The following is a 13,945-nucleotide window of genomic DNA, read 5'->3' on the forward strand; positions in this document are numbered from 1 at the left end:
ATTTATCTAAAAAAAATATTTTTATTATTAATGTTGCTTTAAATATAATACTAACTCTAACGGTAAATGATATTTTTGAATTTTTTAAAAAATTTGAAAGACATTAATAAAAAATTTAAAACAAAATATTAGCAATGAATTTTTTTTCTTTATTTAAAGATTAGTTCTAAAAGTTTATGAATATTTTTAAATTAAAAGTTGAAAATTGTGGATTATTATTTTTTTATTAAGTTAGCATTTAAATTTTAATTCAATTAAAAGAAATAATAATGGTGGATATATAATCATTATTATTTTTTTTTATATTTGGAAGGAGATATATCAATTGAATCGCTCCAAAAAATTGAAAACAAATTTCCATTTTGTTGTCCCTCCCGCGTACCTTATCCTTTTCATGCTCCCTCTTCAATAAACAGATCTCTCTACCATGGCGAAACCCGCGACAAACGAAGGCAACGCTGCATTGGTATGGCGGAATATCCCAACCCTCAGAGCCTCTCTTCAATCTCCGCCTGATTTCTCCGATGGATTATGGAGCAATAACGCTCAGCTCTCCCCTATGCCGGTGGCCGATTGCCGTCGCCTTCGATGCAAATTTGCGTGCGTTTCGGTTGTGGAAAAGAGAGACCAACACGAGTTCGCTCCGTCTCTATCTCAGCTACTCACGCATCCACAGGCTTTACTTGGTTTGGTGCCCGACAAGGCCGCGGTCTTTACCGCAGCCGCCATCGCCGGTGCTTTTGCGAAGACCATGACGGCTCCTCTCGACCGCATCAAGCTTCTTATGCAGGTTTGTTATGAACTGTTTTCATGTTTTGCTTGCGGTTATCTTCGAGGCTAATGGCGTCGTTGTTTTCTGTTTTTGTTTAGTTCATCTTTTTGCTCGTTCTTGAATAAGGTTAGTCTCGTATTAACACCGTCAATTGTATCCTGTACGCCTAATTTTTTAATTCCAGAGGCTTTTTGACCTGATTATCGAATTGCTTCTTGCATGACGAAAGGGAACTGCTAATTTTCTACTGTCTTGCAAAATTGACCAATTCGAAACTATTTGCTTTTGTTGAGTTCATTCGTGTGGGACATAATTTTATTTGAGTTGGGGTTACGTAGAGTCAAATGTTTGAGGTCTTAGAATCTTAATATGTGGGCTACTAATGCGTAGTGAGATAAGAATAGCATGGGTAACTTGAACATAGAACCTCGTGCTATCATTTTTATATTAAATTTTCACTTGATAGTTCGAATTTTTTTTTTTTTTTTCTTACTTGCAGACTCATGGTGTACGAGTGGCGCAAGAAGGCACTAAGAAAGCAATTGGTTTCATCGAGGTATGGCTAAGGATGGTTGTTGTTTATAGCTTTGGAGGCAGAGTTTCTCACACGTTATTGATCCTCTTGCGTTCCCCATATGCTGTTGTAGACTTGTAGCATTATAACGTGATGATACTTGTGGGATTGCTAGAATTTATGGCTTAAAACTTTCAAATAGCCAAGCCTAATGTTGTCTGGGAGCACCTCGAGCTAAAACGTAGCAAGTAGATGATGAACATTAGGAATAATTTAGGGTGTCACGTAGTTAGTTGGAAAATGAAGATCTTTTTCCCAATTTGCATGTTGAAATCCGTGGATTATTGCCACTTGGTATTGCTAATTTGCAGTGACGAAACTCATTTAGGACCATTGTCCTATTCTTATCTCCTAAAGAGAGTATGGAAGACCCCTTTTCAATCCTAGTTAAATTGACTCTTATGACGTTTGTTTTAGAGGATTGCAACATCTTAATCAGTGAGCTTGGAACATATTTGATCCAAATTCTGGCAACTGAAAGAGTAAGAATGGATAAACCAGTGGCATAGGTAGGGCATTCACGGTTGAGAATGGGGAAGAGGCACACTATCTCAAATTTATTCTAAATTTCCAATTATAAATTGATAGTAATGGCAGAGAAAAAAAAACACTAAATTCGGAGTTATGTTGTTCACTAGGTTCATATGTTATCTTCTATCATTATGAAAAAATCCTCATGTTTGCATGGTTTGTCCTAACTTACGTTTAACTGCAGGCTATAACAGCTATAGGTCAGAATGAAGGAGTTAAAGGTTACTGGAAAGGCAATCTCCCTCAGGTATTTGTTCTAAAATTACCTGCTGGTTCTTGGTGGTGTAAAATCTGACTTTCTTCTGCTGTACTGATGAAGATATTGAGTTATGATTTCGTCATAGTTCCTTTTCGAATATTTCAGGTCATACGAGTTATACCTTATAGCGCTGTCCAGCTTTTTTCTTATGAAATGTACAAGGTATGTCCTATACTACAAGGAAGCTTTAAATGTTGCATAACACCCACTTCGTTACATTTGGTTCTTATGCGTTTTCTAATTTCTGAACTGACAGAAACTCTTTAAGGGGGAAGATGATGAGCTATCTGTGCGTGGAAGACTTGCTGCAGGTGCTTGTGCTGGCATGACATCTACTTTTGTAAGAAATGCCCCCACAATTATGCTCTGCTTTTGTATCTTCGGACATCAGTAATATCCTTGACGTTGATATCCATGCATTCCAAAAAAAATCAATGCCTATGTTCTGGTAATACATATAAAATGAAGGGAAAATCAATTTATACTCCTAATTTTGCATGTTGAACAATTAAAATTCTAAACTATTAAATATAGTTGTATCCATTAAATCCTTAAAATTAGATTTATCTTTTTTTTTATTGATAAAAAAGTATACTATTTATAACTATTTTCACTTGATTCCATTTAAAATTAACTCAAAAAATGCCTAAATAAAAATATTTTCCCCCCAAAACCCTATGATGGTAGGAAGAAAAGTTAGCATGTAATTCTTCCTAAATAAGTAGAGAAAAAAAGAGGATGAAAAATTGCTCATATTAATAAAAACCGCTACTACCAATTTGGATAACATTTTCCTCTAATATTATGTTAAATCTTTGTCGAAAGTTTACACACGTGGAGATTAGCATTAACAGATTTAAAATTAAATGAAATCGTAATAAAAAGTTCTAAAATTAATTAACTTATGAATGTTTACGGTTTTAATTGATATAATTATTAGATAAGAATTTTAATTAATTCAACCTACGGAGTTAAAAATAGATTTATTTATCTTCTCCATTTTGTTATCTCATTCATTGTGATATATCATTACAATTTTTCTAGATGGTGCTATTTGTTTTCTTGTAGATTACATACCCACTAGATGTACTAAGGTTACGGTTGGCAGTTGAACCAGGTTATCGAACTATGTCTGAGGTATTATTAACTAGCCTGTTCCAATTATTAGAGTTAAATTCCATATCAAGATGAAAACTGTATCATTTTCAGGTTGCCTTGAATATGCTAAAAGAGGAAGGCATTGCATCATTCTACTATGGTCTTGGACCTTCCCTTATTAGCATAGCTCCTTACATTGCTGTAAACTTCTGCATGTTTGACTTGTGAGTTCATCGGAGCTTCCCTATGTACCATTGCATGGAATTTAAGACCTGATATAAATAGTTCTTTTTTTTTTTCTTTTTTTTTTTTCCTTTTTCTTTTTACATACAGATTGAAGAAATCTTTACCTGAGAATGTTCAAAAGAGACCTCAAACATCTCTACTAAGTGCCTTGATATCAGCTTCCTGTGCTACACTAACGTGTTATCCTTTGGACACTGTGAGAAGACAGATGCAAATGAGGGGCACACCTTACAAGACAGTTTTGGAAGCGTTCTCAGGTAATGGAATGGGCATTAGTTAAATGGAAGGCAGGAATGAAACTTATCTTTTAAAGCTTTGCATAGACATTGATTTGTTAATATAAAGAGTTGAAATTTGGTGGAAAGAATCATCTTGGTTGACATCTCTGATGCAGGTATCGTTGAACAAGATGGAGTCGTTGGCTTGTACAGGGGTTTTGTTGCAAATGCTTTGAAAACCCTTCCAGCCAGTAGGTTGGCATTCTCTCCTATTGTGTACTTATAAATGCTTCCACCGCTCCATATAAGGATGTTTCTACCCAGTATGCATTTTATTGTTTCCCTTGAATTGAACATGCAGTATGCACTCACAATGAATTTTTGCCATGAATTTTAAACGTCTACTTTCTTCGTGATTTTGATATTTGAAAGTCCAGAGTATTTATCTGATATTGTTTTTTTGTTTCTGAGAATGGGAAGTCCATGTTATGAGGATTTAATCTGTTGAATGACATAATTTCTATTCAAGGGATAATGGTACCATGATGTATAATCCCCCACTGATTTGCTCCATATGCCAAAGTCAGGCATGGATCTAGGGGCCTTGTTTTTAAAGCTTGCTTGTAGCCCATTTGAACCGAGGTTTTGAGAACTGATTACCATTGATGATCAATACTAATATGATGCCCTCTCTTTTTCTTTCTTTCTTTCTTCTTTATTATTATTATTATTATTAATTTTTTGGGAGTGATTAAGCTTTTTTACTGGCGTTACCATCACATGCAGCTATGAGCTAGTAAACCTTTACTTCCCTTGATGGTCATATACACCTATGCAACTTGATTGAATTAATTTCTCGCTTGTAATTGTCCGTCTGTATGTACTGTCCAAGCTATTGATTCTTTACTTCATTTCTTATGCTGCAGCATCAGGCTTACGGTGTTCGACTATCTCAAGGGTGTCGTAGCTATGAGTAAAAAGGAGTTCGAGCAAATAGTTAAAGATAATCGCGAGAAGAAATCCCAAACAAGTAATTGAACGATCCTGAAGTTTGTCTCATTTTAGTGTCTGTAGTCATTGTTTACTGCATATCCAATTTTGTGAGAGAAATGCGTATCTAGGAAAAGCTAATATTTTTGGTGTATGCTAAAGGATTAGGCTAGAAATTTTTTAGATACTAGTATCTGTTCTTGAGCTGTGTTCTTTAATTGTATACTTGTTTTAATTAAGTTAGTTTCCCAAGTTTGGCCTGCCTTCCAACATATGGTTTAGTTTTAGATGTCTTCAATGATAAAGTACATCATGTTCTACTAAGCATTCATTTCTGCATCTATGAGATGAAATTTGAGAAGCTGGAAATCCTATTCTCCAAGAACTTTTCATAGGCCTGATCTTTTCTTTTGACTGCTGGAGTCTGAGAAACTCGTGTGCTTTCGACTTAGACCGACCTATTCTCGAGTTGAGTATAATTTTAAACGAAAATGTTTGGAATAGCAAGTTCAGTGTTGCCTTGTCTTGAAGTTCCATACTTGAGGCTATGTGCCAGATATAATCCTAAAAGGAAGGAGTTTGTGGTGTTAAATCACTTCTACAATGCAGGAAATCATGTTTCTTGCCATTGTTTTTCAAAAGAATGTGTGGTTTTGGGTTCTTTTTATGCAGGTGCAAAGTCAATTGAGAGAGCCATATTGAACTTTTTAGAGCATTTTGGGTCGGTTTGGTTTAATTTGAACTTTTTTTTTTAATAGAAGCGACCACTCCAACAACCGCGGTTGAATATAGCGGGTTAGCGGGTTAGTCATATTATAATAGCTCAAGTCCACCATTAGCAAATATTGTTCTTTTTGGATTTTTTTCTTATCGGACTTCCCCTCAAGATTTTTATAATGCATATGCTAGGGAAAGGTTTACACACCCTTAACAAGAATGTTTTGTTTCCTTCTCCAATCGATGTGAGATCTCACAATCCACCTCTTTGTGTCTCAGTGTCTTCGCTAGCACTCGTTCCTCTCTCTAATCAATATGAGATCTAACAATTTAACCCCCTTTGGGGTTCAGTATACTCTGTTGGCACACCATTCGGTGGCTGGCTTTGATACTATCTGTAATGGCCCAAGCTTTGTTAGCAGATATTGTCTTCTTTTGGATTTTTCTTTTCGAACTTTCCCTCAAAGTTCTTCTCTCCAACCGATGTCGTTTTCCTCTCTAATCGGTGATTTGACACATATTGTTATAACTACACATTTAAATATATTAGTTTATTTAAATACTTTTGAGTAGATACAGCGGAAGTGTTTTTGTTATATATTTTATTTGTTTAAATACTTTTGAGTAGATATAGAGTAAGTGTTTTTTTTTTTTTTTTTAATATTTTATTTATCAGATTGCTTAATTGAAAATGCTCTTTTAAAAACGCTTAAATTAAAGATGATCAAAACAGGCCTTAATCAAGTCCTTTAGTTTAATGAGAGAATCCAAAATTCCAAGAACAGCATCTCCCTTAGATCGAAGCAGGATATTTGTTGAACTTTTGATGATGAAAGAGAAGGAATAAAATAATTATTTGGCTATATATCTTTTCAATTATTTATTTGTAATTTTTACATTATATTTATTTTATTCCAAAATTTTAAATATAACTCTAATCTTGTTAGAGCTTTATAAATTAAAATAAATAAACATCGGTTCATAATATTCGAAATAATTTCTGAAAAATGTTTCTTTTTAACCAAATCAATTTTTTTATTTTAACAGTTTATTAAGTAATTTTATGGGATAAAAAGTTGCTTTTTAAAAATAAAAATTGCTCCAAAAATATTGAATTAATTAAAAACATTTTTTTTTTTTAATCAACATTATCAAAAGTGAGAGAGACTAAAAAAAATTGTTGGATTTGCAAAGCTAAATGCCTTCTTAGGATCCTTGCAAACGTTTACAAATAAAGATAAATAACTCTTAGATCGAACTTAGAATCTATGATGGTCACTCTTAGATTCTAAGACGACTCACTCAAGAACTAGCTTGATAATAACTCATCCAATGAATCGATTAACTTCAAATGTAAAGTAAGATTTGAAAAACAAAAATAACACCAAAAGGGTTTCAAGATTTTTGAATTCAACCGTGATTTTTTAACTTGAATATTACATACCTCTAAAACATCTAAAAATATAATCAAAAGTAGTGTAGTTCAACTATCAACTACCAATAAAAGCTATTAAATGAAAATTGAAGAAAAATAAGATACTGTTCATGACAAAACAACCTTGACAAAACAACCTGATATATGTGGCTACAATAATTTATTTTTATTTCTAATTTATGAATAGTTAGTTTAAAACAATTAATTAATGATGTATTCAATTTACTTTTAGAAAATAGTGTTATTAAAAAATCATTTTATAGAGAGATTGGGCCGGAAATCTATGAGCCCATTATATCATTTGGGCTATGTTGCTGTCCAATTAGGAGATGGGCCGATAGGCCCGGAGAAATAGGATAGAGAGGTCATCTTCCCCAATGGCCGCGCGGCAAATGACCAACCAGACAACCACCAACAGAATCTCTCTGCCACAGTGCAATCGTTCGTTTGTAGTTTACGCCTACGGAGTTGAAGAAAGAAGCTCTATCACGTCGCTTGACTTCTGAAAGCGCTTTCTCTCCGCATGTCTAGCGCTGTGCAGCTCTCATTGCCTACTTGTGCGTTTGAGTCTTCGAGTTTGATTCACAGTGGAAGACTGCGAAGTCGTCGTCAGATTTTCTGTAACCAAACTGACTTTCGTGGTGGAGGAAACGATGAAAAGAACGGCGTTGATTGTGGCAGGTACGAGATTTTTCTTTTGCATTCTTCCGTTTTGTTATCTTGTAAACTGGTGGATTTCATGGATGAAAAAATGTGGAACATAGTTTTGTATTTGATCTATCTTTGCTTCCTGAAATGTCTTGACGTCTTGATCAATTTCCTTCTGTACTGAGCGGAAAATGATATGTCTTGCTATCTAAGTGGCGAAAGAAAATATCAATTTAGAGGAAGCGGTTTTTTGTTACTCCGACAGTGATAATGCTACCAGTAGTATTCCATCTGATTGTATTATTTTTATTTTCATCTTGTTGCAGAGGACACAGCCAGCGGCGAGTAATCTTAGTCGAGAAATACGGAAACAGCGCTGTGAAGAAGTCGGTGATATTTGCCTTAGAATGCACTTTTTGTGTATCTGTTTATCTAATTCCTAAAATTTTTTTAGTAGAGATAATATATTCACGTTCGTATTGCTATGGTTTTGTACTTCTGTTAATATCACTCTATTGAGGCAATCTATATGTTGGATTCATTTCATGTGAATGAAAAACTACGCCATTAGCTTTCTGAGGATAGAGGTTCGAGTTTCTTTCAGGATAAAGCTGATAGTTGAGAGTTACTTACTGCCGGAAGAAGGGATAATAGAGATAATTAAAGATCTTGTAAACGTAATCAGCATTGTTTATATACTTTGAGAACTGCATCGTTTTCTACTTCCAAGAGCTTCAACAAGATCTTCAATTCGGGAAATTTTGATTCCATGAACAGGTATTGTCTAGATGATAACCTACAGTTGCAAACTTTTCTTGACGAACAAACATCTTCGACATCCAAGGGGTTCGAAGGGTCTCAATTTTCAGAAACAAAATTATCCTGGCTTCCAGATGTGATAAAAGATTTTATCTTACCTTCGGGATTCCCAGGTACCTATAATCCGTAGATTCTTTTCCTTTCTCACTTAATAATTTCTTCGTTCAACTTTTTTGTTAATTGATGTTTCCAAGCCAGAATATTTGGTTTCTACGTTGATTCATTCAATTAGATGTATTCCGTTTTTCTAATTGGGTTATTTTCTTTTTTAACCTTCTTTGTTTCTATATCACGTACATCAATCTAGCAAAGATTAGAATTATCAGTTTGCTCAATCCCTCTGGAGTCCGTGGATGAGATTGTTTGATGTTTGTGGAGCTAGGAATAGAGATGGTAGATCTATGATGGAGGAGGTGCTTCCAAATCATCCTTTTTGGGAGAAGGGTTAAGTGTTGTTCTTGAGTTTCTTTGTCATTTTGTGGTGCATTTGGCTTGAGAGGAACAAGATAATCTTTTGAGAGATAGAGATATCGTGTAAGGAGGTGTGGGAGGCGGCTAGATTTATTGCCTCCGTGTGAGTGTCGGTCGCTAGGCCGTTCTGTAATTATGAGATTGATCTTGTTTGTTTTTCCTTTTTTTTTTTTTTTTGGATTGTAGTTTCTGTAGTTATGGTTTGGACTCCGATTTGGTTGGGGCTTGGTTTTTGTATATCCTTGTATTTTCATTCATTTCTCTCCATAAAAGTACGGTTTCTTACCTAATAAAGTAATAAAATAAGAACAATAAATTTTCCTCTTTATCCGTCTCTGGATTCCCACCAATTAGAAAAGGAACTCTAAACTCTCCATCTTTTGCATTAATCTAGATATTTTAAAATCTCTTCATTTCTGTACATATTATTCAAATCAAGGCTGCAACAATACCGACCCACTAGATTTTAGTCTTCCTAGTTATATCATGTGGCCGATGAGCATTTGGGATGGGGGTAAATATCACTGACCTAAGAAACTATGAGCATATGATTAACAAATGTAATATCTCAAAAAAATTTCTGGCAGTATTTCGTTATACCTGCTCTCTTACAATTATATTGTTTTCATTGCAGAATCAGTGTCTGACGATTACTTGCAGTACATGATACTGCAGTTCCCCACTAATGTTACTGGATGGATCTGCCATACGTTGGTCACATCCAGTCTACTAAAGGTAGATAATTAAGAAACTAGAATTCAACTTAATTGATAAATATTGCTAAAGGTACAGTTTCATTCTATTATAGTGGTTCTCTTAGCAAGAAGGAAAAGAAAAGGTCCTTAACAGTATTTATTCCACTCTTTTATTGACTATTTGCAGGCAGTTGGTATAGGCTCCTTCTCTGGAACTACTGCAGCTGCATCTGCTGCTGCCATCAGGTTTCTAAGTTTTCCCATAACATTTCTTTAGGCATCCTCCGTGAGCAATTTGTCTTTGAACTTTGTCTATGTAATAATGGACGCTTTGCACAATCTTTTGGCATGTATTGTACCCTATGCAATCATTGGTTTATTGTTTAAAAAAAAAAATCAAACTATTGTATGCCACTACAGTCTTGTAATAGACTCTAATGTACGTTATTTTATTGACTACGCAGATGGGTCTCCAAGGATGGCATTGGAGCTGTTGGACGCTTATTCATTGGTCTGGAATCATAAAGAGATCTAAAAATATGGAAGGTTATATTGAATTTTTCAGTGAGTGTTGCCATCCTTTCCAGGTGGACGGTTTGGTAATCTTTTTGATGATGATCCAAAACAATGGCGCATGTACGCAGACTTCATTGGCAGTGGGGGAAGGTGCCATTTTCCAAGCTCTATTTGACAATGAAATTGTTGATTTACTATTAAAATTGTAAAACCTTAATTGTAATTGCCTGTGATGCACAGCATCTTTGATCTTGCTACTCCACTGTATCCAAGCTATTTTCTACCATTGGCTTCTCTTGGAAATCTTACCAAGGTATTTTACAGTACTAGTGGTGTTTCTGTTTTATGATTGCAAATTATGTAGAAAATCATAAAAAGACCATGTTGTTAATAATTATGCATTTATCATTAGTTTCTTAAACTGAAGGAAACTTCTTGATGATTGGAGTTTGAAACGTCTGCTAACAGTAATAATTGGTGTCCATTCTGATTCTGAAACTATGTAGGCTGTTGCAAGAGGACTGAAAGATCCTTCATTTCGAGTTATTCAAAGCCATTTTGCAATTTCAGGAAATTTGGGAGAAATAGCAGCAAAGGTATACACTAATCCTTTCTAATGTCTTCATCATGCAAAATTCATATCTGAATATTATGTTTATACATAAACTGCATATTTTTGCTATCGAAATAATTTAGGATGCAAAAGTCTTCACATTTTATCTATACATCTATACAAAGAGGCACAAGGAGGCATTCGACATCTCAGTCATGGAATCCTAAATTTAAACATCCGGTTTTCATTGTTATAAAGTTTGCTAAGAATGTAACAGAAGGTATAGAGACTAGGGAAGTAGTGGATGAGATTTTCACAGGACATATTTGGCAGTCCAATTAGGAAAAGCATAAACTATATAATTCAAAGCTCACTCACATTAGTCAACTTCCTGATTCCTGGCATATTATAATTACAAGGGAATTAGGAATAGAGATGTTCCATATTATTTTCAGATATTTTTCCCAAAGTTTTGCTACTCATTCCTTACTTCAATGTATCAGGAAGAAGTTTGGGAAGTAGTTGCACAGCTACTCGGTCTCGCCCTTGGCATCCTAATCTTGGTATATCTTGTAAAAATTTGTATCTTTCAGAATGTAATCTCATTCGAAACCAATGACTGCATGATTTGCTGAACTAATTGTCTTTCTTGTTGTCAACTTAGGATACACCAGGACTTGTAAATTCACATTCAGTGTTATCATTGACATGGTTAAGCATGCGACTTCTGCATCTTTGGTTTCGATACCAATCACTTGCTGTCTTGCATTTTAACACCGTAAGGGCATGGCAAGAGTCATTGTATATTGTGTACATACAGAAATGTACTCGTTAGGTTTCGTTTCTGGTTTGGGAAGTATATGGGAATAAAATTATTCTCCTGATACATTGAAGTGTATCTCAGTACTAAGTTATTATTTTATTTTACTAACAGATAAATCTGAAGCGTGCTCGTATTCTAGTAAGGGCTCACATTTTGCACAACAAAGTTCCAGGTAATTGATATTCAGGCTGTCTGTGTTGTCTAAGAGAAATTTAAGACATGATTGACATAAATTGACCCAAGTGTTTAATTAAAGATAAGAATGAGGAAATTGCTGAAACTAACCTGAGAAGAGAAAACTCTATAAAAGAAATTACCTGGTTTTTCAAAAATGGTTTTTCTTCTCTTTCAGTGGTGAAATTTCCCTTTTGCCCTTGTTTTTAAAATAACATAAAACGTCAGACTTCAGACTTTCTCTACTCTCTGTCTTTCTCTCAAATGTTTCAGCAACTGTTCTTGCTCTCTACCATTTTCAACCATTCTTCGTTGTTTCTTTGCTTCTCCATCTTCGATTGAAGGTATGTTCATATTGTCGACTCCATTTCTAAAATTTAGGAGGTTTAGAAAACTAGGGTTGTTAGTCAAACCAACATGAATCGTCTCTGGAATTTGTTTGTTGTCTAATAAATGGGAAAGTTGTCAAATTTTGTTTATCGGTATATATAAGTGGTTTTTGTCATTGTTTGAGCAATGGATTAGCCATGTTTTTATTTTTGTTGTATTTCAAACATTTGACAACTTCCTCACTATTATACAATAATCAAATTTCAAAGATGGTTCGTGTTGGTTCAGCTTACAATCCTAGTTTTCAAAACCCTCCTAAATTTCAGAAATGGAATCGACGGTATGAACAATATAACCCTAAATCAAAGATGGAGAACCAATGCAACAATGAAGAACAATTGAAAGGGGTAGAGAGCAATAATAGCTACTGAACTGTTCGAGAGGAAAAGCTGAAAGTTGGACGTTTTAGGGGTTTGGTGTTATTTTATGGCAGGGATCAAGAGGAAAATTCACCATTTAAAAAAAAAAGTAAGAAAACCCCCACTTTTGAAAAACCCTGGTCATTTTGTGATTAGAGATTGTTGTCGTATCTTTTTTAATATAATGGTTATTTATTTATTGACAGATGGTGAGGGGTCTTTTAGCTGTGTATGAATATATTATGATATGAAAGAATGATGCATTGTGGCTGGATCTTGCTTTTGTTAATTTATCATTGACTCTTTCTTTACACGCCTGTGCCATTTTTCTGGAGAACCCTTAAAATCGTCCCCTCCCCTATAGTATGCCCGTTTTTTTTTCCCCTCTTGTTTTTACCGTTTCTATTTGGTGATATTCGCAGTTTCGATGATTAATTCTATAATTCACATTGTTTCTTTTCCTATAGTCTATTGTTGACATCGACATTTGGTTTTCAAAAGCTTTTTGGTTGCCTCATTCTTCTCTGCAGCATTGCTAAAACAACCCAACTTTTCTCCTGCACCGGCAAGTTATTTATTATACATACTACAAGTATGATCGACATGTCAGTAGCTTTCTTTCAGGAACAGTTGACTGCAACAGCCAAGAGAACATATTAGTGTGGGAAAGATTTACCAGGCCATCAATTATCTTTGGTGTATCATTGGAGGAGATGATGGGTGGTGATAGATCGTCTTCCACGGTATTCTTCTACTCCTCACTCCCCTCCCACATCAATTAGCTTCAGTATATTCGTGCCAAATTTTCTTTTGTAGAATGTACAACACAGATGGAAAGCAACTTGAAATGTTGCTTGAGGTCTTAAAAGTGGGGTGATTTGGTTCGGTTTGGTTTATGATGATAGCTGCATTTACCATTCCATCATTTGTCAAGAAAAGCATCAATTTGAACTATTTTCCCTGCGTAGGTGATGAAACTTCTGAAATTATATGCCAATGAGAAATACATCCTCATGCTGAACTCACAAGGCAAAGACTTAAAAGTATTTGTTTCCTTTAAGGTATTCATGAAACCAATTCTCATGAAAAATTTTGAGGATTATTTGCTTGTAATGTACTGGCTAGTGGCTAACTCCTAAGAACTTCTATGCAGGTGGGTGCCTCTAGCATGTCAGTCTTACGAAGTATTTGGCAGACTTACTGGCTGGACAAGCACTGGGATAGCACGGAGGGCGTTGTCGATCAGCTTGCACGAAGCCTATCGGAAATGGAAGATAAGTTTAATGACTTTATGCAACTGTTGGAGGGAGGTGGATGGGATACACATCAATTGAGTTTGAAGGTACCAAACAACGTCCTAATCGATTTTTGTTAATTAATCTTGTACTTATTGGATCTTCGAGGTTTCAAGGGTTCATAAATTTGAGAAGTTTCTGCATCTCTACTATTACACTTAAAATCAACATCCTACCTCTACCCCTCTAAATTTTGTCGACCAAATTCTTAATAACAAGTCTAAGGAAGAATTATTGGTTAGAAGGAAGAATTAGGATTGGCGTAGGTGCCATGGATGAAAGACTAGGGGCATAGGTGCCATGGATGAAATACTAGTGGCATAGGTGCCATGGATGAAATACTAGGGGCATAGGTGCCGACC

The 13,945-nt window shown here is 35.0% G+C and overlaps 2 protein-coding genes across 5 annotated transcripts; both read left to right on the plus strand.

Annotated features, from left to right (window-relative positions):
• Positions 1 to 339: 339 nt before the first annotated feature.
• Positions 340 to 4,940, plus strand: LOC111782286 (putative envelope ADP,ATP carrier protein, chloroplastic). Its single transcript, XM_023663137.2, has 10 exons — positions 340 to 790; positions 1,272 to 1,328; positions 2,062 to 2,124; positions 2,242 to 2,298; positions 2,393 to 2,476; positions 3,205 to 3,273; positions 3,346 to 3,458; positions 3,568 to 3,737; positions 3,875 to 3,953; positions 4,625 to 4,940. Exons 1-10 carry the CDS (start codon positions 428 to 430, stop codon positions 4,734 to 4,736), a joined length of 1,167 nt encoding a protein of 388 aa, XP_023518905.2. The 5' UTR covers positions 340 to 427; the 3' UTR covers positions 4,737 to 4,940.
• A 2,272-nt stretch (positions 4,941 to 7,212) lies between these two features.
• RUS5 (root UVB sensitive protein (Protein of unknown function, DUF647)) lies at positions 7,213 to 13,726 on the plus strand. 4 transcript variants are annotated; one of them, XM_023661370.2, is made up of 15 exons: positions 7,213 to 7,521; positions 7,815 to 7,874; positions 8,266 to 8,420; positions 9,413 to 9,513; positions 9,661 to 9,719; positions 9,938 to 9,984; positions 10,061 to 10,139; positions 10,230 to 10,302; positions 10,496 to 10,585; positions 11,046 to 11,105; positions 11,207 to 11,320; positions 11,477 to 11,537; positions 12,919 to 13,031; positions 13,257 to 13,349; positions 13,442 to 13,726. In XM_023661370.2, the coding sequence occupies exons 1-15, from the start codon at positions 7,364 to 7,366 to the stop codon at positions 13,661 to 13,663; spliced, it is 1,485 nt and encodes a 494-aa protein (XP_023517138.2). In that variant the 5' UTR covers positions 7,213 to 7,363; the 3' UTR covers positions 13,664 to 13,726. The 4 variants fall into 4 exon arrangements, 3 of the variants coding, with proteins under 3 accessions (XP_023517138.2, XP_086976229.1, XP_023517137.2); XM_023661369.2 differs by having other exon boundaries at positions 7,214 to 7,521; positions 12,913 to 13,031; XR_015414421.1 differs by lacking the exon at positions 13,442 to 13,726 and having other exon boundaries at positions 12,902 to 13,031.
• The last annotated feature ends 219 nt before the right edge of the window (positions 13,727 to 13,945 follow it).

Source organism: Cucurbita pepo, chromosome 19, assembly GCF_057944985.1.
Source record: "Cucurbita pepo subsp. pepo isolate OVF chromosome 19, ASM5794498v1, whole genome shotgun sequence".
In the NCBI taxonomy this organism is placed as follows: domain Eukaryota; kingdom Viridiplantae; phylum Streptophyta; class Magnoliopsida; order Cucurbitales; family Cucurbitaceae; genus Cucurbita; species Cucurbita pepo.